The sequence below is a fragment of the Pongo pygmaeus genome, chromosome 3, assembly GCF_028885625.2.
Source record: "Pongo pygmaeus isolate AG05252 chromosome 3, NHGRI_mPonPyg2-v2.0_pri, whole genome shotgun sequence".
NCBI lineage: Eukaryota > Metazoa > Chordata > Mammalia > Primates > Hominidae > Pongo > Pongo pygmaeus.
Genome location: NC_072376.2, coordinates 155,264,274 through 155,291,488, shown reverse-complemented (window position 1 = coordinate 155,291,488; position 27,215 = coordinate 155,264,274). Strand labels below are relative to the sequence as shown.

General features: G+C 35.4%; 1 protein-coding gene across 8 annotated transcripts in view; it reads left to right on the top strand.

The window, feature by feature from the left end:
• Nucleotides 1-27,215, top strand: part of INPP4B (inositol polyphosphate-4-phosphatase type II B) — an 831,569-nt gene that overhangs the window by 607,907 nt on the left and 196,447 nt on the right. For all 8 annotated transcript variants that reach the window (XM_054486648.2, XM_063664144.1, XM_054486649.2 and 5 more), the window contains one exon: nt 11,474-11,621. In XM_054486648.2, coding sequence (XP_054342623.1) covers nt 11,474-11,621 — 148 coding nt within the window. The remainder of the gene's footprint in view (nt 1-11,473; nt 11,622-27,215) is intronic.

Here is a 27,215-nt window from a genome sequence, read left to right as displayed (position 1 = left end):
AAGGCCTCACCCTTTTCATGCCCTTGCAAGTTGAATGTGTATGTTGGGAATCTGGGGAATTTAGGGTGGAAGGAGAGAGAGAATAAGGAAGAGGTGGGACAAAATTTACAATTCCATAAGAAAGATATATAAGTACCTTAATTACATGGGAATACAAACAAGGCACACTAGAAGACACAGTATGTAATAGACATGTGAAGCTCTTACTTAGTTTGACTTTCTAACAATATAACTCATAAAATTAAGTTGTTAAAAAGTAGACTTATCTCTAATTATTTGCTTATTTGTTTAAGTAAAATAGTACTAAGAAAACTTTAAACTATTTTCTATTGGAGGTGAGGTGGAAATGGGAGTAGGGGAAGTGAATCTTGACTGTATAGAAGGGGAGGTGGTAGGTCTTTCATATAGTCATGGAGTTTGGTGCCTAAGTCACACTAACTGAGGCAGCTTGTCTGCAGCACAGCAATGATAAATGGGCTCTGGTAGTATTAATACAAGAACACTGGATGCGCTGACAGAAGAAATGATTTTAAAGCCTAGGTTTTTCAACCAGCAGTTTCATCCTGAAAGACAGTTCAGCTTCTTTGCCTTTCAATTATTTTAAAATGACCAAATTAACCTAAACAGTTTTTGACTTCCTTTTTGGCTCTCAAATGTTTGAAGCTGATGTTGCATAGGTTAGCGTTTGCATTGTTCTCCTTCTTTTTAGAAACACTTCATGAAAGCACTCATTTTCATCAGTTTTATATGGAGGAATATTTGGCATTTATAGTTATCTTTCTCAGGGGTTATTATTTACAGTTAAAAAGTCTGACCGGTGATAGAACATTAAAAAAATGTTTTAAAGACAATTCTGTGTAAATTTCTTAATTCTCTCTTTTTTTGGTAAAATTATTATATAATTCTACAGAGTACTTCAGCCCATAGACCCTCAAATTACCATGCCAAATCTAAGAAGCTAGTAGACCCTGTCACAAAGTTTCCCATTATGGTCCCATTTAGAGTGGCTTTCCCCCACTCAGCAAGCATTAGATGTGACACAGTATTTTTGTATACCTAACAACCATGATTTCCATGACTGTGTGAGGTAGAATCCAAACAAAGATGAGGAGACTGTGCTGCTGTTAATCATGAATATGTGCAGTTCGCCCTCCTATGTGGAGAACTTATTGGTATTTGTACTTCTTGCTTCACAGCTTTGATTCTTTTTCACCAAATAGGGTTAAACCACCTACTATTGTTGTTTTGAAGAAGATACTAGATTGTAAGCTACTTAGGAGGAAGGAACATTGCTTTTTTATTTGCAGTCTATATCATTTTATGTTAACCTCTGGGCACTAAAATGTTATAAATTGAATTCTTCATTATTTAGCATGTACCCTCTCCCATTGATCTAGAAATCTCCTATCAGTTAGAATTTGGTGAATAATTTATTGGCAAAAAAAATTCATTACAAGGAATAAAAATTTCCAACCCTGCTGAATGTGCCCCTGAGATTTCAAGAGAACCAAGCAAGAGAGTTGATTTCCCCACATGGCCCTTTAAATAATGGTGACTCCTAAGCCTAAACACATACACACACACACACACAGAGTGAGAGAGAAATCCCAGCAATTTGGGAGGCTGAGGTGGACAGATCACCTGAGGTCAGAAGTTCAAGACCAGTCTGGCCAACATGGTGAAACCCTGTCTCTACTAAAATTACAAAAAATTAGCTGGGTGTGGTAATGAGCACCTGTAATCCCAGCTACTCAGGAGGCTGAGGCAGGAGAATCACTTGAACCGGGGAGGCGGAGGTTGCAGTGAGCCGAGATCACGCCATTGGACTCCAGCTTGGGCAACAACAGTGAAACTCCATCTCAAAAAAGAGAGAGAGAGAGAGAAACACAGAGACAGAAAGATAGAGAGAGGGAAAAGAGGGAGAGGAATGGGTGCTTTTCTTTCTTAAATCTCATGGGGAAAAGGCTTCAAAAATTGATAGCCTTGGAGTCTGGATATAGATGCAATCCATTCACTGATACCCTCTTAAAGGGAAAAATGCACAGAGCTAACCTGATCTTGGGATGGGGGTGGTCAGCAAAGAGTGAAGCATCATTCTGGTGATGTACAATATAAACATATCCTGGGAGTGGAAGGTGCCTAGAGTAGATGGGAGCACAGTACGCTGGAGGGCAAGTGCGGGAGGGGTGGGTGATGCCTTCCTTCCCTCCTGAGCACACAGAGGCTCTTCCATACAAGAATACAGTAATACTTGTTAAATGGTAAACAACAGGTGTATCTTATCTGAATTTATACTTCAGATAACAGAAAACTCAATTATTTTTCTTTCTTTGAGAAAGATTTTCAAATGTAATTATTTAGGTTTGGAATAAAATAATTTATTACTTTCCTTAAGTGTCATTAAAAATTTTGTACTGCCTCTAACTAAAGGAGAGAGAGACACAAAAAACCCTTCCAAAAGTCAATGAATCCAGGAGCTGGTTTTTTGAAAAGATTAACAAAATAGATGGACCACTAGCCAGACTAATAAAGAACAAAAGAGAGAAGAATGAAATAGACACTATAAAAATGATAAAGGGGAGATCACCACTGATCCGACAGAAATACAAACTACCATCAGAGAATACTGTAAATACCAGTATGCAAATAAACTAGAAGATCTAAAAGAATTGGATAAATTCCTGGGCACGTACACCCTCCCAAGACTAAACCAGAAGGGTTGAATCCCTGAATAGATCAATAACAAGTTTTGAAATTGAGGCAGTAATTAATAGCCTACCAACCAAAAAAAGACCAGGATCAGACTGATTCACAGCCTAATTCTACCAGAGATACAAAGAGGAGGTGATACCATTCCTTTTGAAACTGTTCCAAACAATAGAAAAAGAGGACTCCTCCCTAACTCATTTTATGAGGCCAGCATCATCCTGATACAAAAACCTGGCAGAGACACAACAAAAAAAGAAAATTTCAGGCCAATATCCCTGATGAACATTGATGCAAAAATCCTCAATAAAATGCTGGCAAACTGAATCCAGCAGCATATCAAAAAGCTTACCCACCATGGTCAAGTTTGCTTCATCCCTGGGATGCAAGGCTGGTTCAACATACACAAATCAATAAACATAATCAATCACATAAACAGAACCAATGACAAAAACCACATGATTATCACAATAGATGCAGAGAAGGCCTTTGACAAAATTCACCCCTTCATGCTAAAAACTCTTAATAAAGTAGGTATTGATGGAACATATTTCAAAATAATAAGAGCTATTTATGACAAACCCACAGCCAATATCATACTGAATAGGCAAAACCTGGAAGCATTCCCTTTGAAAACTGGCACAAGTCAAGGATGTCCTCTCTCACCCCTCCTATTCAACATAGTAATGGAATTTCTGGCCAGGGCAATCAGGCAAGAGAAGGAAATAAAGCCTATTCAAATAGGAAGAGAGGAAGTCTAATTGTCTCTGTTTGCAGATGACATGATTCTATATTTAGAAAACCCCATCGACTTAGCCCCAAATATCCTTAAGCTGATAAGCAACTTCAGCAAAGTCTCAGAATGCAAAATCAATGTGCAAAAATCACAAGCATGCCTATACACCAATAATAGACAAACAGAGAGCCAAATCATGAGTGAACTCCTATTCACAATTGCTACAAAGAGAATAAAATAGCTAGGAATACAATTTACAAGGGATATGAAGGACCTCTGCAAGGAGAAATACAAACCACTACTGAAGGAAATAAGAAAGGACACAAACAAATGGAAAAACATTCTATGTTCATGGATAGGAAGAATTAATATCATGAAAGTGGCTATACTGCCCAAAGTAATTTGTAGATTCAATGCTATCCCCATCAAGTTACCATTGACTTTCTTCACAGAAATAGAAAAAACTACTTTAAATTTCATATGGAACAAAAAGAAAAAATAGCCCATATAGCAAAGGCAATCCTAAGCAAAAAGAACAAAGCTGGAGGCATCATGCTACCTGACTTCAAACTATACTCCAAGGCTACAGTAATCAAAACAGCATGGTACTGGTACCAAACATATATATATATACACACATATACATATACATATACATATACATATACATATACATATATATGAACAGAACAGAGGCCCCAGAATAACGCCACACATCTAGAACCATCTGATCTTTGACAAACCTGACACAAACAAGCAAAGAGGAGCAGGTACCATTCCTTCTGGAACTATTGCAAACAACAGAAAAAGAGGGACTCCTCCATAACTCATTTTATGAGGCCAGCATCATCCTGATACAAAAACCTGGCAGAGACACAACAAAAAAAGAAAATTTCAGGCCAATATCCCTGATGAACATCGATGCAAAAATCCTCAATAAAATACTGGCAGTGGGGAAAGGATTCCCTATTTAATAAATGGTGTTGTGAAAACTGGCTAGCCATATGTAGAAAACTGAAACTGGACCTCTTCCTTACAACTTATTCAAAAAGTTAACTCAAGATGGATTAAAGACTTAAACATAAGACCTAAAACCATAAAAACCTTGGAAGAAAATCTAGGCAATACCATTCAGGACATAGGCATGGGCAAAGACTTCATGACTAAAACACCAAAAGCAATGGGAACCAAAGCCAAAATTGACAAATGGGATCTAATTAAATTAAAGAGCTTCTGCACACAAAAGAAACTATCATCAGAGTGAACAGGCATCCTAAAGAATGGGAGAAAATTTTTGCAATCTATTCATCTGACAAAGGGCTAATATCCAGAATCTACAAGGAACTTAAAACAAATTTACAAGAAAAAAAAAACCCATCCAAAAGTGGGCAAAGAATATGAACAGACACTTCTGAAAAGAAGACATTTATGTGGCCCACAGGCATATGAAAAAAAACTCATCATCACTGGTCATTAGAGAAATGTAAATCAAAATCACAATGAGATACCATCTCACGCCAGTTAGAATGGCGATCATTAAAAAGGAAACAGATGCTGGAGAGGATGTGGAGAAATAGGAATGCTTTTACACTGTTAGTGGGAGTGTAAATTAGTTCAACCATTATAGAAGACAGTGTGGAGATTCCTCAAGGATCTAGAACCAGAAATACCATTTGACCCAGCAATCCCATTATTGAATATATACCCAAAGGATTATAAATCAGTCTACTATAAAGACACATGCACATGTATGTTTATTGCAGCACTGTTCACAATAGCAAAGACTTGGAATCAACCCAAATGCCCATCAATGATAGACTGGATAAAGAAAATGTGGGCTGGCCGTGGTGGCTCACACCTGTAATCCCAGCACTTTGGGAGGCTGAGGCGGGTGGATCATGAGGTCAGGAGATCGAGACCATCCTGGCTAACACAGTGAAACCCTACCTCTACTAAAAATACAAAAATATAATTAGCCAGGCATGATGGCGGGTGCCTGTAGTTCCAGCTACTCGGGAGGCTGAGGCAGGAGAATGACGTGAATCTGGGAGGCGGAGCTTGCAGTGAGCCGAGATCGCACCACTGCACTCCAGACTGGGGAAGAGAGCAAGACTCTGTCTCAAAAAAAAAAAAAAAAAAAAAAAAGGCACATATACACCATGGAATACTATGCAGCCATAAAAAAGATGAGTTCATGTCATTTGCAGGGACATGGATGAAGCTGGAAACCATCATTCTCAACAAACTAACACAGGGACGGAAAACCAAACACTGCATGTTCTCACTCCTAAGTGGGAGTTGAACAGTGAGAACACATGGACACAGGGAGGGAAACATCACACACTGGGACCTGTCGGGGGGTGGGGGGCTAGGGAAGGGATAGCATTAAGAAAAATACCTAATGTAGATGACTTGTTGATGGGTGCAGCAAACCACCATGGAACGTGTATACCTATGTATCAAACCTGCATGTTCTGCATATGTATCCCAGAACTTAAAGTGTAATAATAATAATAATAATAGTTTGTTCTACCTCATGTAGCACCATAGATTTTAATTGACTTTCACAATACCACACAATTGAGCTAAATATTGAGATAACTTTCTCCTCATTACCACCCCCATCCAAAGCAATGCATGATTCAGAATATTTTAAGATTCTCAAAACTAGTTCCTGCTATACTCATTTTGAGTCCTGATGAATTCCAGCCAAAAGCAAATGCCAAGTTTTTCCCTGTTTTTCCTTTCATTAATGCATTACTAAATTCACTACCTTGTCCAATATCAGAAGATATTCATTTCATATTAACAAAAATATATTTTCTCCATGTGATTTAAATGGATGTTGCCTCAGTGTTTGTAAGTGTCTGGTATGTAAAATTTAGGGCCATCTTGGCTTATAACATTGGCCCTTGATCCTTTTCACTTCCTCCCTAGATTTATTTGTCCTCTGCTGTTTTAACAAACGTGATGCAATCCACTGGCTTTGCTCTTTTGAAATATGTTTTCATTACTGAAAACATATTTTGTTTATATACATATATTTTGTTTATATATATATGTTTTCATTACTGAAAACATATTTTGAAGTATGTTTTCATTACTTTGCTCTTTTGAAATATGTTTTCATTACATATGTTTTCATTACTGTGTGCTAATACAGGATTTAACTTAAGATGTTAAGTAGCTTCAAATGGAAGAGTAAACTTGACTATCTAATAATGAATAGAACCATCTCTTAGATGACTTTAAATGCTTCAACTATCTTTCACAAGTCCATTTATCCCCTCCTCTTCCTCCTTTAGGTAAACTAGAAGAAAAACAATATAGGCAAGACAGTGATAATAGTCAAAAAGTTTACATTTTGTGGAAGAACATAAAGAGGTCTTTCAGTTACAGTTAATCTTTTCCTTGATTCTGATCCCTGTGCTCTCTCTTGCATTGGGGCTTTTAATTATGCTCTTCCCTCTTGCATTTTCCCCTCTCAATTTCCACAATTGGTGGTGTTGTACCTGCTCTCTTCATGGGGAGAGTAATGACGAGAAACATCTGAGTTGCCAGATATAAGGCTCATTTCTGTGGAATGTTTATATTTACTGGGCATTATGTTAAGTGCAGGAGGAAAAAAAGAGAACAAGAAAAAACACACAGCTCTCTCCACCACTCCCCCCACACATAAAGCTCATACTCCCGTGGGAGACGTGGACCACTAAACAGACTACTGTAGTACAGTTGGTAAGAACCAAGATAGAGATGGGGGTGTGATGTAAAAAGGAGAGACATCTATATAGGGAGGGAGGTAGTAGAAACTGAAGAAGGCTTCCTGGAGGAGGTGATAGCTGAGCTAAGTTTATAGGATGATTACATGTGTTTAGGAAAGTGGGGGGTTCCTGTGATTTGCATGGAATGCCTTGACCAGAGGCATACTGGCAAGAAACAACTTGATGAGTGCAATAGAGTATAGGTTGTCCTGGTTTTTTCAGCATGGAATAGAAGCTAGCTTCTAGCTTTACAAGTTGTATCCTTCATTCAGTGAAACAGAATGAACAGAACTAAGGCCAATCCTTTTTCTAACCACCCAAGATCTAAAATCCAAATTCTACAGATGAAATTCACCAATTGTCACCAACTGCAGACAAATAATACATTTGTGTTTTATTATGACATCTGTAATAGTTTTTCTTATTTTTGGCCAAGAGCTTGGGGGTTTGGCTGGATTCAGGATATCTGTTTGCTGTATTTTCTGAGCTCCTCTCATGTTTTTCTTACCCTCACTTTTCTGAAGCCATGCTAAGGATAGTGTCCAGTCAACCCACTGATATTCCTAGCATACCTTTGTTTACAGAAACAGCAAAGAGAAGGCCATCCCTATGATATCTCTTTGGTTTATCTTTTCTGCTCCAAGGTTACTTGAGCAGCAGTCTTTTCTATCTGTGTTGGCTTTGTTGAACATTTCCTTGGCATCCTTACTTTGGATAATTTAGAACTGCAGCAGTTTGGCTTTCACAATTACTGAATCCCATGAAAAAGCAGGTGCCATGCTACCTTGTTAAATGTCCCTATTACAGTCTGGGAGAAACAATATAGAAATTTGAGTTGTGCTGCAATTTCAAAGGAAAGAAAAATCTGCAGTTTACTTTCCTTCTATGTGTTCGTCTCAAGGGGTGGATCTCAAGGGGTGGACCTCATGGGGAATGTGTCAATCAAGATCTGGACTAGTTTAGAACTTTACTTACATTGTCATCACATACAATGATATGGTCCAAAATATCTCAACTATTTTTCTTTTGATATGATCGGTCACATGATATTTTTAGCAATTGTATGGCAAAAGCAGTAAAAAAATTAAGATGAGAATACACACAGGGCTCTCTTTAAAAAGAACTTATAATAGGTATTACATAGTTATTGAGATAAGCCTATTGTATGGATAGCAAGCCATCTCCTGCATGAATAAATACTTAATAAATACTTGCCACCATGGTGAGCCAGAGATGAAAGTCATTCACACAGTCACTTGCTTATTTACACAGCTGGAGTGTGTGTGAGCAGAGTGTGTATGCTATAGAGAACACTCTTTTTTTTAAAAGTTGACAAAACATTCATCTTTTGTGGCCCATTGTTCAATATTCGATACATGAGTACCATACCTTTCTTTTATGTGTGATAACAAAACCGCCCCATCATCAGACTATCAAGAATTTTGAGTTGAGAACATTTTATTTGCTCTTTGTGTAACCAGTGCAACAAATTTGCATGGTATTTAAAGTTCAGACCCAATTTCTTCATTTAAAAAATAATACTCTGTTATACTGTATTTTATGATACATAGGAGGTATTCTTGCATCAGATATGATAGGCGTTAAATAAGCAACACTGCTGGGTCAAACTGGGTTGCAAAGTAGATTCCATTATATCTACATTGAGATAATGATAAAGATACGCAATTTAGTACTAATGTTTGGAGACCTATGAGTCTCAAAAGATCAGAACCCCTAACATAAAAGTTAAATAGGCAACATCACTGGCAATTTTTTGCATGATTAAATTGCCTGGTTTTTAAATTGTTACAAGTATTTTCTTTATAAATAGCAGCATTCCTAGAGAGTCCTTGGATGATGTGTACCTGGTAGTTACAGGAGAGTTCTGGAGTTCATTAATCAAACCACCCTTGATTTCTGTTTAATCTATTTCAACAAAGGTTTATATTCAGAGTGCATTGAAGAGTATTAGAATGGAAACAATAAGGCCAGGCATGGTGGCTTGCACCTGTAATCTCAGCATTTCGAGAGGCAGAAATGGGCGGATAGCTTGAGCCCAGGAGTTTGGAGTTTAAGACCAGCCTGGTTAACAATGGTGAAACCCTGTCTTTACAAAAAAAAAAAAAAAAAAAAAAAAAAATGGCATGCTCCTGTAGTCCCAGCTACTTGGGAGGATGAGATAGGAAGATTACTGAGATCACACTATCAAGCCCCAGCCTTGGTGACAGAGTGAGACCCTGTCTCAAAAAAAAAAGAAAACAATAAACTAAAAATTAGAAGGATTTGTTTTGAGATCAACAGAGAAAAGGAAGACTTTTATATTTTGTGACATAATTAAAAATAAAGTTTTTCTAAAAAATCATTATTGATGTATAAAAGGCAAGCAAAATCCAAGGATTTTAAACCGTGCTTTAGGAGATACAAAAGTTCTGTGTAATCATTAAAAAAAAAAGAGGTTGAAAAATAGCACTTATACTGAGTCTAGATTAAGTAACTAAATATTTATATATGTTGCTAAATAAGAAACAATTTGGCCATTTTAAGGACTGAAGTTTGTCTTACCATGAAACGATGCATGCTTATTCCTAACCATGTTAGATATATTGGGAATTCATGAGATCTCATATTTAGTATATGGACACCATAATGAATTTAGTACATATTTTTTCTCTTCCTATTCCAGAGATACTATAATAGAAGCAGTAATCAAATTCTTATATCTTTGAAACACTGTCGCTTTACAAATGAATAAAACTTTTTATTTTCTTTTATTGATCGGCTGTAAGTTCTTATATTTCAGGCAAAAGAAAGTAAAGATAATGAACTCTAGGTATATATTCTGTAAACAACCAAATTGACAAAATTTAAATATTGTGCTTATATTCAAAAGATAATCTTTGGGAGCATACAGCTCTAGATTTTAAAATGCAGTATTTTCTCTCAACATGCTAGAAATAGTGTACTTTCTTCTGGCTTTTATTGGTGCTGTTGAAAAGTAAGCACTCTAATTCTTGGCAGGAGGTATGTACGTGTACTACAAGTTTTGAATCTGGTGGTTGAAGAATGGGATGTTCGAAATCGAAATTTCCATTATGGTACCAATTTTGATAATGATAATGTCCCTAGTGTACCTTTGAGAATGGATGATTGCAGAGGAATGGATGAATAGATCCTCATTTCAATGTTCAAAAAGATATTTTTACCCAAGTAGTGAATGAAATATGGTGTTCTTACAGACCCTAAAATTTTGAAAAGAACTTTTCCCTGTACATTGAGAAGATCTAGCCCACATACCATGTTCAGTATTATTTAAAACCTTCTACTTCAATATCAACTAATGTTTTTAATTAGCTTTATTGTAAACTGAAGCCAACTAATCATAGATTCTTGACTGGTGACTGACTTGATATTTTATGCCCACTAAGCTTTGGTGTGTAAGTGTGACATAGGCAATCATTGCTGAAGAGCAATGGAAATGAAATTCTCCCCTGATGAAAGTGTGGTATGAGTACTGGCTTCACTAATAAGTATCAAACGTTATCATAATATCTAATCCTATACACTTTTTCTGAAGTTTTTAAAAATTTTGGTTACATGACCTTGTTACTTTCCGCTCCACCCTAAATACAGTTTCGTCACAGTCTCTCTGCCTTGCTTCTGATAATACATGGTTTCAGGAAAGTGTGTTATTGACTCATTGGCGCTAAAGTATGCTTGGTATTTGAATTTTAACAGATTTTAAGACGAAAGAGTGAACCTTTCTGACATGTAAGGAATAACATTTTGTAAGACCTTTTGGAACTCTTAACATATATCAGTTTGTGACCTGCTATGTGAATAGGTAAAGTTGACTAAAAGTGATCAGAAGAAATTCAGAAATATATTTGTTCAAAGTGTATATTAGGTGTACATACTTATGCTTTAATGTATATTTGTAGACACATACACTTTATAAAACTTTAGAAGAAGAGAAGAATCAATAGGTAGTAAACTAGAAAGCCACAGTGGCCACATTTATGATTTGGAGTTTGATGTATAATTTTTTTTAATTTAACAAAGATTATATGTCTCAGAAGCTACTGAAAAAAATAAGATGTCAAAATAAAATTCTTAGAAATTCAGATACACTAATGGATTTTGATTTAAAAAAAGACATTTTGGATCAAATGAATAATAAAAATGCTACCTTGATTAATGGTTTTATTAATTGGGCTTCACCTGATATGCATTTGCTTAGAATTTAACTGTTATTTTTTCTTTTTTTTTCCAGTGTTAAAGAATCCAGTATGTAAATTATATAGATTTCCCACATCTGACAATAAGTGGATGCGAATTAGAGAGCAGATGTCAGAGAGCATTCTTTCCTTTCATATTCCTAAGGAATTGATTTCCCTTCACATTAAAGAAGATTTGTGCAGGTAAGAGAAAATAACTGTTGTCTCTGATATTAATTATTTTATATCATTTAAAAATTTTTAATTTGCAAATTATATATAATCTGTGCAATGTTTTGAAATATGTATGCATTGTGAAATAGCTAAACTGAGCCAGTTAACATTTGCCTTACCTCACATACTTATCAATTATTATTTTTTCTCTAGAACATTTTTTCTAAAGGCATAATGATAACATAAAAATCTAGACCTGAACTGTCCACTATGGTGGCCACTAGTCCCATGTAATGACTGATTACTTGAGATATGACTAGTCCAAAATGAAATGTTCTATCAGTGTGAGATACACACCAGGTCTTTAATTCTTAGCCACACTTGCAGATGATTTAATAACAAAATGTTAACTTGGATATATTGGGGTTATATAAAATATATTATTAAAGTTAACCTCACCTGCTTTTTTATTTAAACTTTTAAAATATGGCTACTAGAAAATTTAACATTACATATATTACTTTCATTTGTGGTTTGAGCTATATTTCTGTGGATACCTTGGTATCTGGCCAATAATTTGAGCTTTGATCTTGTAATAATTCTTGTGTGTTTTCCTCAACTGCTTATGGTTGCTGTTTCTGGAAGTAATTCCTATTTGACTCTCCTTTGGACTTCTCATTTGTAGCAAGACTTTCAGAAATCTGTTAGTCTAAAAACTACTGGAGATGACTGAATAAAACATGCTATGCTAATGGACAGTATTGTACAACAAAATTAAATCAGTTGCTATAATAAGGTAGAAGGATTTGAGAGCTGATTGGTTGACAAAAGTGTCTCTGGACCATGACTAATCAATTTGCTTCTCTGCCTTTTAAACAAACCTGTAATAACATTAAAAATGCTGAATGCTACCTTATATAAAATACTGTTAAGCTTCTAAATCCCATTAAATTAGCAACTTTTAAAGTGTTAACACTTTATAATTGCTGAAATCTACAGCAGAGTGTGAAATTTCTAGCAATTGGGTTCCTGCCTTATGCTCACATTAGTACACATAGTTATTTAATAGTATTTTACTCTTTTGGTAGACTCTGAAGCCCCCAGGGATTCCATATTGACCTAAGCCAGTGAGGACACCATAGACAGGGCAGGTCAAATTGGCAACTATTAACAAAATTGGTTAGGGTAGGCATGACTGCAGAAATATGAAAACAGAATCCCAATTTCAGGGAAATTAGACAGGAAACTGGATTATTAAAATATGATCTGCATCTGGGGAAATAAAGGCTAAAAATGAGACAGAAAGGTGAATATTTGAGAGTAGCAGAATGAGGATAATAAAGCCAGAGAAATCAGACAATGTGTATTGACTCAGGCAAAGAGAAGCTATGACATGTTCAGGAATCTAAGCACACTGCATAAGAGCCAACTGCAAGAAGAAGTTAAGAAGCCAAGTTATCCTGAAGTGGGTTTTCAACATTATCCCTACCTAATACTATTAGGCAGTAGACAATAGACAAAACACATTACCTGGAAGGATAAAGCAAGCTTATGTATTACAGTAGAAGCACAAGGAGTTTGGATTTTGGAAGTCATATAACAGTCATTATGCTCAACATGGTTGCATTCTAGACCACTGGACACCAAGACCCACTCTTACTAGAGCCATGTAATGATCACCGTTTTATCCTGAAGGGTTGAAGACAGTAGCTAGTCCTCACAGGAGTTATGTAGAATAAAGAAAGACTCTAAGTAGACAAGCATGAGATTCCAGGCAGGACCTGAGAAACACAGAAGAGGAGCTGCCAGATGAAGCAGACTTAAGAATTTAGGACTAGGGCTTACCCTTTAAATGGCTCCAGAATAGCTACATCTAGTGTAGCCAAAACTAAATTTCTAATTACAGTTAACAATAATTTATTCTATAATTCCAAATACTTAGAAGAATTGTGATGTTCACCACACAAAGAAAAGATGAATTTTTGAGGTGATAAATATCCTAGTTACTCTGACTTACACATCATATACAAGTATCAAAATAGCACATGTACCCCCAAAATATATACAACTATGATATAGCAATAAAAAATAAGATAAATGAAATAAAGTGTCTGTGAAGACAATATAAAATAATGACATGTCGGCCGGGCACGGTGGCTCACGCCTGTAATCCCAGCACTTTGGGAGGCCAAGGCAGGTGGATCACGAGGTCAGGGGATCGAGACCATCCTGGCTAACACGGTGAAACTTCATCTCTGCTAAAAATACAAAAACAAAATTATCCAGGCGTGGTGGCGGGCACCTGTAGTCCCAGCTACTCGGCAGGCTGAGGCGGGAGAATGGTGTGAACCCGGGAGGCGGAGCTTGCAGTGAGCCGAGATCGCGCCACTGCACTCCAGCCTGGGCGACAGAGCGAGACTCTGTTTCAAAAAAATAAGTAAATAATGACATGTCATAAAACACTGAAATTCATTAACATATATTCATTAACATAATATATTATTATACTATATATAGTATTTAACATAATAACTAATTTTAGCCTAATATTTTTGGGTTGAAAATCTTAGTTGATGGATCATTAACACCACTTCATTTAAAAATTCAACAAGCTAGGAAACGAAAGACTAAAGATAAAGACTCCGTCTTGTGCCCCTGTCTTCGGTCTTCAGTTTGGAAACCTCTTAAAAGATGAGCCGCTGTCTTTCTACTGCTTGTCTGCTACTTTTGAGTCCTTCACAGTGCTATCTTCAAAGTCCACCTCTATTTTCACTAATACTCCTCTGTCTCCATTCATTGATAGCAAATCAAGGGAGAAAGAATGAGTAGGGATTTGGGAGAAAGAAACTAATAAGCTATTGAATTTTTGTAGGCATAGCCACTGTCATTACTGTTGTTATTTTAACACATCAAAGTATTATCCACCTACCCTCTTCTCTTTTTGACTTTCTCTGTGTCTCTTTTGTTATTTCCATATGCTTCACATCAAAACATTTGCTAACACATGGAAGGGGCTGGTGGGCAGTTTTGGGAAAGACAAATAAACACTGCCTCCCAATATGAAGTTCCATTGCCAGAGATAAAATTAGAAACTGGAGTTGTTCAAAGAAGAAAATTACATTTTAATTCTACAAAAACAAAAGATATGAAAGCCTGATAGATTCCAAAAATTCACCAGGGTCTATGATGACCAGGCTGTATAGACTTGGCTTTCTCCAATACCTTTTCTGTATAAATCTCCTATCATTAGAATTTATTTAAAAATTCAACAATTAATATTTAACATTTTATAACGAAAAGGAGATTTTTAAAATTCATCCTGGAGACTCAAAGGGGAAACAGGAAAAGCTTGTAGGAAAATTGGCCAGCTGTCTCAGTAGAGTGTAAGAAGATATAGTTATTGTAAAACAGAATAAGAAATCTATACAAAGAGAACCATCTAAAGAAAAAAGGTCATGAAGAAGAGTGTAATGCACTAAATAATGAAATTTTAAAATGCAGTGGCCACATTAAATCCACAGAGCCAGCAGAAAAAGATTTAACACTAAGAAATCATGTCTGTAATGTGGAAGACAAACACAATACGCTCTTCCTAAATGCTAAAGAAAGGTGAAAAAAAGTTCAAATGGATGAGAGAAAAGGTGTTAGATGTGCAAGACAAAGAGCTGGACATAGCTAAATAATTTTAAGTGTTCTTGGGGAAGAACAGTTAGTGCAAAAACTTGATAAAAAGCATTAAAAAGATTACTGAGTCTACAGTTTTGTTTTTTCTTTTACATGCTAAAATCAGGCTAGCATTAGACTTCCCTGTAGAACCCAATGGAACAGTATCTACTGATTTCTGAGAGAAAAAGGCAGTGGTTTTACATTATTATATAGGGTTAGGTTATAAATTTTTTATGGATGAAGCCGATGTACTTGCATATGCAAGAGCTCAGAAACCATTACGCACAAAACATTCTTGAAAATCCTACTTGAAGATATATCCTATCCAACTGAGAAAATAGTTTAAGAATTACATTTGTAATATAATATAAAAATTAAAGTATATTATGATATAAAATTAATATACCATAATGTAAGAATTAAATTAGGCATGTTAAGAATGGGAAATTGTCCTGTAAAAGAACCTGAAGCATTCTTCTTGGTGTAATCTCCAGGGCAAAGCTTTACTCTGAAGTTTTTTCTCAGCTGCTCTTCCACTACTTCTACTCAGATCCCAGAAAGTGTTTTATTTGTACCAACTTCCCTCCCAGTCTCACAATTCAGATAGACTCTTACCTTGTTTAATGAAAATGACAGGTGCTTTAGTACCATTATGCTCCAATAGTTGCAAAGAGTGCAAACCATTCATTTATATGCTTGGAAATCCAAACTGGAAAATTTGAAGCTGACAGACATTGATTCATGAACTTTAAGGAAAGAAGCCCTCCTCATAACATAAAAGTACAAGGTGAAGCAACAAGTGCTGATGGAGGATCTGCAGCAAGTTATCCAGAAGATCTAGCTAAGATCATTGATGACAGTGGCTATCATTGATGAATGTGGTCTGAAACTGATTGCACAATATCTCTCAGGTATGCATGTGTGTGTGTCTGTGTGTGTGTGTGTGTGTGTGTGTGTGTATGTGTATTCCCACAGGTCCTATACAGAGCAATATATGAAAGGGAATTAGACACAGTTTGTATCTGCTACTCATTGGTTTACTGCTCTTCACCAAAAAAGTTACAATTTAGTTAATATTTATGTTAAAAATCCAAACTGGATTTCCAAACTGGAAAATCCAAACTAAGCAAAAACTTTGCTTGTTTTTTTTCTCCATAAAGACAAAAGTATTGCCTGAGAAACTTTATGTTATAGTCATTTACACAGCTAAGGAAACAAAATAACTATTTTCTGAAATTTTAACATAAATATTAACTAAATTGTAACTTTTTTGGTGAAGAGCAGTAAACCAACGAGTAGCAGATACAAACTGTGTCTAAGTCCCTTTCATATATTGCTCTGTATAGGACCTGTGGGAATACACATACACACACACACACACACACACACATACAGACACACACACATACATACCTGAGAGATATTGTGCATTCAGTTTCAGACCACATTCATCAATGATAGCCACTGTCATCAATGATCTTAGCTAGATCTTCTGGATAACTTGCTGCAGATCCTCCATCAGCGCTTGCTGCTTCACCTTGTACTTTTATGTTATGAGGAGGGCTTCTTTCCTTAAAGTTCATGAACCAATGTCTGTCAGCTTCAAATTTTCTTCTTAGGCTTACTCACCTCTCTCAGCCTTTATAGAATTGAAGAGAGTTAGGACTTTGCTCTGGATTAGAATTTGGCTTAAGGGAATGTTGTGGCTGGTTTGATCTTCTATCCAGAAAACTCAAACTTTATCCACATCAGCAATAAGGCTGTTTAGCTTTCTTATTATTTGTGTATTCACTGGGTAGCAATTTTAATTTCCTTCAAAAACTTTTTATTTGCATTTACAACTTGGCTGTTTGGCAAAAGAGGCCTAACTTTCAGCCTTTCTTGACTTTTGACATGCCTTCCTCACTTTAATCATTTCTAGCTTTTGATTTAAAGTGAGAGACATGTAACTCTTTTTTGTTAACACCAAGAGGCCATTGTAGGGTTATAGATTGGCCTAACTTTTATATTTTTGTGTTTCATGGAATAGTGAGGCCCAAGGAGAAGAGGGAGGCAGATGGTGGAATGTCTGATCAGTTGTAACAGTCTGAACACACAACATGTATTGACTAAGTTCACCGTCTTTTGGGTGTGGTTCATGGCACTCCAAAACAATTACAATAGTAATATCAAAGATCACTGATCACAGGTCACCCTGACTGATGTAATAATGAAACATTGAAAACATTGCAACAGTTCTAAAATGTGACACAGAGACAGGAAGTAAGCACATGCTGTTGGAAAAATGGAGCTGGTAGATCTTCACGAAGGATTGCCACCAATCTTCAATTTGTAAAAACAAACAAGCAAAAAAACGCAGTATCTGTGAAGAGCAATAAAGCCAAGAACAGTAAAACACAATAAATATATATGTAAAATATATGATTTTTAACAAAAAATTAGTAAATACAATATGAACTCATTCATGCCCTACATGAGGGGTAAGCAAAAACTTTTTCTTAAAGGGCAAGATAATAAATATTTTTGTCTTTGCAAGGCATGTGGTCTCTGTCCTTACTACTTAGCTCTGCCATTGTAATACAAAAGCACTCATAGACAATATTTGCATGATTAATTGTAGCTGTTTCAATAAAACTTTATTGACAAAAGCAGGCCTGCCTTTTTAATTACCAAGATGATGAATTTGTAACCATAGTCAATCCTTGACTTCTATGAAGTCAGGATTTTTTAAATCCTATACTTTTTTTATAATAACTTGACCCTTTACCTCTTTTTTTAATCCTGATTTGAAACATTTATGTATAAGCTGATGAATAAACAATTGTGAGTTGGAGTGTTGCCATCTCTCTATAGAAGTGTTTAGACAATTATTTGAATATTTTCTTACATAACGGTCTCTACTTTTCCAAGGGAGTGGAAAATGGAGAATTTAAAAGGCTGCTATGATTGATATCAATTTTTTCAACTCACAGATAAAGATTTCTTGAATTTTTACTGTGGATTTACTTGTGAAGGAAAATAGCAAAGGAATAGAATTAAGAAAATGTTATATAGAAATGTCTAAATATATAGTCAAACTATATATTAAAAACAAGGTATTATTAGTGGTTTCATAGTGTTTTTAAATCAGCGAGAATGAAATCCCACTCATAACATTAAAGTATATTATTAACTTTCACACATCTGAAGTTGGTGTATACCTGAAAGCGTAAGTCCGTGTGAGTCTTGTTTGCAGAAATCACGTATATGTGCACTGTTTGCTTATTTGTGTAAAGCATACACATATGTAAAATTGAGGAGAATGGAGGAAGTTATTCTTTGCAGCCAATCCTGACATTGAGTGGAAATGTCGTTGGCAGGGACATAACGGCGCAGCAACTACTTTTGCATCACTTGCACATAGTGTCTGTCTTGCCTGCAGCTGCCATCTAAAAACACTCTTGCTATTAGTCTCTTAGTCTCACAGTTAGTGTGACATTTGGACTCAACATGAACTGTTTTTATTAAATTTGAGATGGTACATACACAAAGTCTCAGGGCTGTGATAGACTTTAAATCCTTTGGGGGCTCCCTTCGATTGGCTTAAGCATTAACACCTTCTGAATTCAAGTTTGAAACATAGCAGTTTTTGAATTGGCAGTGAAGTGTTCTCATAACACTATACTTTTTTAATATTATGGTTTAGTTCCAAAAAAATTCACAAGGAGGAAATGTTAGATATCACTCAAGTTGTTTACTGCTGTGAAGAAAGGCTCATATGGGGGCTTAGTAATTTTCTGATTCTTTGCTCCTGCAGCCACAGTTACAGATATATAAAATATATATTGAGTTTTTGCCATGAAAATAATACATGCTCACTATGCGAAACAGTAAAAATACAGAAAACTTATAAAAGAGAAAAGATAAAATCACTTCAAATCCACACCAAGGAAGGCAATTTTTTTTTCTTTTTTTTTTTTTGAGGTGGAGTTTCACTACTCTTGCCCAGGCTGGAGTGCAATGGTGTGATCTCGGCTCACCAAAACCTCGCCTCCTGGGTTCAAGTGTTTCTCCTACCTCAACCTCCAAGTAGCCAGAATTACAGGCATGCGCCACCACGTGCGGATAATTTTGTATTTTTAGTGGACACGGAGTTTCTCCATGTTGGCCAGGCTGTTCTCGAACTCTCTACCTCAGGTGACCTGCCTGCCTCAGCCTCCCAAAGTGCTGGGATTACAGATGTGAGCCACCGCTCCCAGCCTTGTTTTTATTTTCTACATCTACTGTCATCTTCATGAGCCTCACTGTGGTAGAGAGAGGTTTGTTTCCTGTGACCATCACTCTCTGTTATCATCCTTAATTTTTCCTGCACATCTGAGTTATATTAGCCATACATCTGTGATTCTTTGTATAATGTTAAATAAAACTGTAGGCTACTAATCAGTTAAAAATATTTTAATTTAATACATTAAAAAGACTAGAAGGAAGTATACTAACATATGAACAATGGTTATCGCTTGGTGATGGATTTAGAGTAGTAATTTGTTTCACAGAAAAATAAAATGAATACACGAACCCTTACAAGTAGCCTAGGCTATTTAGACTTGCCAGTTAGTGGTACCTTGGTTTCTTCTAGTTTAAATAGCTTACTTTCCATCTAAATATCAAAGTCTATTCAAAATTTAGCTTCCCCTCAGGCTTGGTTTGGAAAGTTTGGATGACTCTATCTTTTTAGAAAAATTAGCAGTAATTTAGAATTTTACTTTCCTTCTTCCCTATCCCCCAAAAAATATACGGGTAAATGAGGTCGGCTTACTATGTCTTCATAGCATCAGTAACAGAGGGATTCTCGATTCCTTGTAGTATCCTTTGGATGCCTAGGGGTTTCTATTATGGGATGACCGATAATCATGTAGATGCATTAGCTTCATCTGGCTTTTGAGTGATATTCTGGCATCTCTATTGGTACTTCCTTGCATCTGATCTTGAGGTGCCTGCACTTGAGAGTTGCTTGGTCCTGATCATATGCCTCTATCAAAACATTGACATTTTCAGGACTTCCGTAAGCCCTCAATGGGATGTGTATAATCTTTTAGATTTCTTATACACCATTCACCGGCCATGTGGGAAGCAGGGTGTATTCATCTACCTACCACCTTCCACTATCAGTACCACAAATGGCTTATCTATCATCTTGAATAAGGCACCATTGTCAAAGCCTTGTATAGTTCATGTATTAATAGTGCTGTATATTCTATATAGGAATCTAAATACTTTATTGAAAATCACACTATGCTTCATTTTATAACTATTTTTCCCTGTGTATCATGTATATTTTGACATCCTTCACAAATGGTTCCCTACAGTGTGATTTGTAATGGTTATATGATGTTCTGTCATAGAACTGCTCCATAAGGGAAATATAAATTGTTGCTTAAATTTATATTATACATCAATATATATTATACATATTATATAAATAATTTAAATGTAGAAAACCTTATAAATACATATTCATGTACATCAGTATTCTCTAGGTTTAAATACAATAAGTGAAATTACTGAGACAAAGTGTGTATGTATTTTAGGGCCTTGGTTTTATATTTCAGCTTGCCTCCAAAAAGTTTGCATCAATTTTACCTCCATCAATTACATAGGCAAAACTTAAACTCTTATTACTTTTTAAAATTATAGTGTTTGATTACCTGTGTGGTTGAACATTTATCTATATATTTATTACAAATATCCACACAAATACACATAAATGCTTATGTGGAAACTGGGATATTCCCATTTTTCCTTTTGATTTACAAGAGCTACTTATATATTTAGTATATATTCAGTATATATTTCATGATATATATTTTTCAAATATTATCTCTAATTGTATATTTAAAATTTTATTTTTATTATAAAATTGCATGTGTATTTTTTCTATTGTACTTAGAAAGTTTAACTTTATTCTGAGATCAGTTCAATATTAAACAGTAAACATGTTAGTTATTTGGAATTTATTAGTTAGCATGTTGTAAAAGTAGATGTCATTTAGTGCATTTTCATTTCTTTCTCACCTCCTTATAATACTGCCAACTTTTTATATCTCCTCACTGTCTTCACCAAAGTAATTAAGAAAATTAAACAGTGACAACAACAACAAAATTCCTTTTAAAAGAACTGATAGCTTTGGATATTCATTTTTTACATTTAAGTATATGGTCTGCTCAAGACTTCTTTTCTACATACAATGTGCTTTTATAGTTTTGTTCCTATAGATTTTGCATTTTTTTAAAAAAGTAATATATTTGATTTGTATTGATCTTTTTAAAAAATTCTTTTATTTATTTATTTATTTATTTATTATTATACTTAAGGTTTTAGGGTATGTGCGCAATGTGCAGGTTAGTTACATATGTATACATGTGCCATGCTGGTGCGCTGCACCCACTAACTCGTCATCTAGCATTAGGTATATCTCCCAATGCTATCCCTCCCCCCTCCCCCCACCCCAGAACAGTCCCCAGAGTGTGATGTTCCCCTTCCTGTGTCCATGTGTTCTCATTGTTCAATTCCCACCTATGAGTGAGAATATGCGGTGTTTGGTTTTTTGTTCTTGCGACAGTTTACTGAGTAAAGACACATGCACACGTATGTTTATTGAGGCATTATTCACAATAGCAAAGACTTGGAACCAACCCAAATGTCCAACAATGATAGACTGGATTAAGAAAATGTGGCACATATACACCATGGAATACTATGCAGCCATAAAAATGATGAGTTCATGTCCTTTGTAGGGACATGGATAAAAAAATTCTTATAGATTTATCAATTCCACATTTCCTGTTGTCTTAATTATTTCTTTTTATCTTTATTATCTTTATTCTTTTTTAAAATACAGACTTCCTGCATGGACTGCATGCTGCTTTTATTTCTATTCTGTCTGTTTAAATGAAGAAACTATTTAAAAACTATGTGATAAAAAAAAATTGTGATGAGCAGATCTTAGATCACATACACAAACCTTGACGTGCATGTTTCCATTTTTAGTATTTTTGAAAGTCTTTAATTTTGGTTTTATTCCATCTTGACCAAATGTTATTCAGAAAATTTTCTTTTTGAAGATGTTAGAAATTTTGTTTTTACCCTTGGTTTAAAATTTTTAAGTATATTCTGTTTTCCTATTTAGTTTTTCTTGAAACATACTATTTAATTTTTTTTTTCTTTTTGAGGTAGTCTCCCTCTGTTGCCCAGGCTAGAGTGTAGTGGTGTGATCTTGGCTCACTGCAACCTCTGCCTCCTGGGTTCAAGCAATTCTCCTGCCTCAGCCTCCCAGGTAGTTGGGATTACGGGTGCCCACCACCACACCCAGCTAATTTTTGTTTTAGTGGAGACAAGGTTTCATCATGTTGACCAGGCTGGTCTCGAACTCCTGACCTCAAGTGATCCACCTGCCTTGACCTCCCAAAGTGCTGGGATTACAGGTGTGAGTTACCATGCCTGGCCTAATTTTTTCAAATTTTTCATGAATACATGAAAATATATTGCATTCTATATCTGAGATGTAAAAAGCTATAATAACTCATTAACTTGAAATTATCAATTATATTTTTAACGTTCTTCATCTCTTTTTTTGTTACTTATACTGTCAGAAGTTAAAAGGGCTGTATGATAAAAATCGTGCAATGACAGCTTTATCATTAAATCCAGTGTGCACTCCATACCCCTCATATTTTTGGCATCCCAGCAGCATTCAACTGCTTCTTGGAAACAATCTTCCATCAGATGCTGTGGCTGTGCATTCTCCTGGTAGTAAGATGACCTCCCTTGCTATGCGTTCTGTGTCTCCAGAGTAGACTCTTCTTTTTCTATCCATCCCTTACAGACTGGTGTTTCTTTATGCTTGGTTCTAAGTATCCCAGCTCTCCCACTCCATTTGCCCTTTGTAATCAGTTGTATCCACTGCCATGGAGTTCATCATTACCTACATGCTATTGTTTTCTAAATCCTCCAACTCTCACTTGTATTCTGAGCTCTAGATACCACTACAGAACCACCTGCTGAATGTTTCTGTTTGTCTTGCAGTTAGCTCCAACTCAACGTGTCTAAAGCTTAACTTATCTCTTTCCTTTCAAATTCATTCTTCTTCAATTAGTTCGTATCTCAGTTCATAATACTACCCTCTGCCTACCCAACAGTTGAGTGTAGGAGTGTAGAACATGTCCTTTTGTTTTTATTTAACTACATGTAACCACATTCTACTTTATCAATTTCTTATTCTAATTCCACAATTTATCCCAAGCCCATTTAATTTTTATATCTGCTGTTCCCCATACTCATATTACACTACATCGTTTCTTTCCTATAATAATGCAACCATCTACTAACGGTTTTTCTGTCTACAACTTTACTCTTTTCATTAGAATTCATGACTCATGTTGCAGGCGCACAAAATCTGATTGAAAATGTTATAAAATGCAGATTTACAGTAGGAGTTTTCTGGAGACAGCTTTGATATTTAACCTCTTAAGAATTATATTGGAATTATCTTTTAGGAAGGGAAGAGTGGGCAAACAATATTAGCTCTAAAGCACTGAATATAACATCTTCTTTTTGAGAAGTTTAATAAATTATTCCATAATCATGATATGTAAGGGACTAACTGTCAAAAAACAACCTCTTTGATCTAGCATAATTGAGAAATGGGAGAAATGACAGCTGGTTTATTGTGGAGTAATTATGGTGAAAGGAAGAGAGCAACATGTTGAAAACAGCATAGAGATCCTATGTGTATTTAAGGTCTGTGTGTGTGTGTGTGTGTGTACTTATATGTGAGTGTGTTTGTTTGTATAATTGGTGCTTCAAACTTTATAGTCCTTCAAGCTTGGGTTGAGTGCAGACAAGTTATGTAGGTCTTGCCAAACTACCACCAGTAACACTTTTACAGTATGTTTTAATGTTGCCATATATTTTGTTTATGTTGAGTATTTTCTTCAAATTTTGTACTATTTCAAAGGTTTGCTGTGCTCAGCCTACATTGAAATATGTTAGTTACTAGATAAAATGATGGGACATGTATAACTTAAACTCCATGACAGCTACAAATGTTTTGTTATATCGTGTGCGCCTTTATATGTTCAGATGAGAGACCGTGGTAGCCACAAAATACTGGCTTTATCAAAAAAGTATAAATTCCTAGGCCTAAAATAGTGTTAGAAAACCTATCATGAGCACAAAATGTTTTCAAGTAACACCTAGAAATATTTCAGTGGAAATGAACCTCATAACCAATAAAAGTTCCCAGGAGAAAATTAATTTGATCTACGTCATATTTTTTTCTCCTTTTCTCCTGCCCCCTTTCATTCCTATATACAATTTTCATCATTAATTCAATAAATGAGAAGTGAGGTGGGAGGATCTTTCTAGTATATAATACAAGGACTTTAGAGGAAAGGATACGAATATTCCAAACAATGAACTTAAAGCCTTTCTTAAATTGCATTATATATATATATATATATATATATATTTATATATATACTTATACATATATATTTGTGTGTATATTAGGGTTCTCTAGAGGGACAGAACTAATAGGAATATGTATATATGAAAGGGAGTTTATTAAGGAGAATTGACTCACGTGATCACAAGTGAAGTCCCACAATAGGCTGTCTGCAAATTGAGGAGTAAGGAAGCCTTTAGTGGCTCAGTCCCAGCCCCAAAACCTCAAAAGTAGGGGAGATGATAGTGCAGCCTTCAGCCTGTGGCCAAAGGCCAGAGAGTCTCTGGCAAACCACTGGTGTAAGTCCAAGAGTCAAAAACCAAAGAAATTGAAGTCTGATGTTCGAGAGCAGGAAACATCCAGCAAGGGAAAAAGATGAAGGCTGGAAGACTCAGAAACTCAGTAGCTTCTTCCACCTTCTTCTGCCTGCTTTTCTAGCCACTTTGGCAGCCGATTGGATGGTGCCCACCCACATTATGGGTGAGTCTTCCTCTCTCAGCCCAGAGACTCAAATGTTATCTCTTCTGGTAACAGCCAGAAACACCCAGATACATCCAGAAACAATACTTTGCATCCTTCACTCCAGTCAAGTTGACACTTAATGTTAACCTTCACTTTAGTATAAAAAACACAGTCGAGTTTGGGACATATAAACTTTAAATATAACATTTTATGGGCCAGTTCTTTGAGAGAATACACATGCCTTATCTTGGATATCACAGTTTGCAAATGTTGTACGTATACTAGATTCATGGTGATAAAATATTTTTTCAGTGATAAACATATACATTTTGTTTAGCACTAAATACTTCAGATATTCTGTAGTCTATATTTTAGAGCTATATTTTAGAACAGTGATAAATATATCTATGTATGTATCTATATCCTAAATCTATATTTTGATCATTTCATATTATTATGTATGAAGAAGATGACCGATAAGAGTCTTTAAAATCCCAGCTTTGAAATCCTAGTTGCTGCACAAGGAAATATGTTAAAGAGACACATTCTCTGTGTTTACTTAAATGTTTTCATATAATGTAGAATTGGTTTTCTAAGCAGTAAAGCTATTCTGAGAGACAGAAGATAATTTATTTTCTGATTCTACATCTTAAAACATTTTGTGACTATAATTTAAACGATGGTTCATTTTATTTCAAAATGATAGCATTTCAAGAATACCTTTTAAAAATATTAAAAATATATATTAAAAACTCCAAATCAAATTCAGATTTATTTAGGTGAATTCTATATCAAAAACATCTTCATTATGCAAAAAATAGTAGAATTATATTACATAGTGACCCAGACTCTCCATTTAGCATGATTTGACATTCTAAGATTTAATTTATGTATTTTGTCAAAATATATTTATCATCAGACAAGGGTTCCTCTTCACTTGGCCTACAAGGTAGGCATGATTTTATATCTAGCTATTTCTCCAGCCTCACCTTGTGTCTTGATTTTTTTTTAGCATGGCTGAAGCACATGCATTTTGGGATGTCTGTTGACATTTGAATACTTAGGTAAACAAATGCACAGTGAAAATCTTTACTGACTTTAAAGAAACATTGATTCGTGGGAAAAGCAATAAGGAGCAGCTAGTCTGTTTAATCTCATATATATCAAATAAACTTCATAGATGTTTTTGTAGTTTTCTGTCTCTTTCTCTGTTTGTCTTTCTTGCTTGCTCTCTCTAAGAACAAAGAACTAAGGATCCAAAAAAATGCATTAAAAATATCACATCAGGGCTCTACCATTGACTCACACCTGATTAATATTATCTCTTCTGTTCATTCTTCTTTATGCAATGTTGATGCACAATTAGAATACCGTGTGGTATGGTATTCATCATGTAAAGTATGTTTGCCCTACCAGCTCCTAGTATTGAGGGCAGATGCTGTGTGTCATGAAGTTCATTGTTATGGATTCTTGGTATCACTTAATGAGAGGTCCTGTAGAGCACTTAGTATCACCAAGCTGGTGATAGAAATATGTGTTTTATTCTTCTATTTGGATATTAAAATATCCCCACAGGAAAGAATAAGGCAAAACTCATTCAGAAACACATTTTTTTTTTCAATTGTGCCAAGATTTTTGTATTTCAAGTGAATGGAGGAGGGAAAAGTGTATGGAAATGACAAAAGTACAGAATGAGAATAAATGTAAACCTCACTCAAAATATATATCTACTACTTGGCACATAGTTAAAATTTACAGAACATTATTTGATTTCTCAGTTTCCTGATTTTTATTTTATTTTTTGGTTATACCACTATCATCTGTCTGGCAGAGCTGCTATAGTAATTGAGTGATCAAGAGAGTCTAGCACTTAAGACTATAGGGTGTGTGTGTGTGTGTGTGTGTGTGTGTGCACGTATGTGTGGAACAGTCCTGGGTTTGAAAGCTGGCTGCCCCAAAGCCACTTAATAGCTATATGACATGGCCCAATTTACCTAGCCTCTCTAATTTTCAAT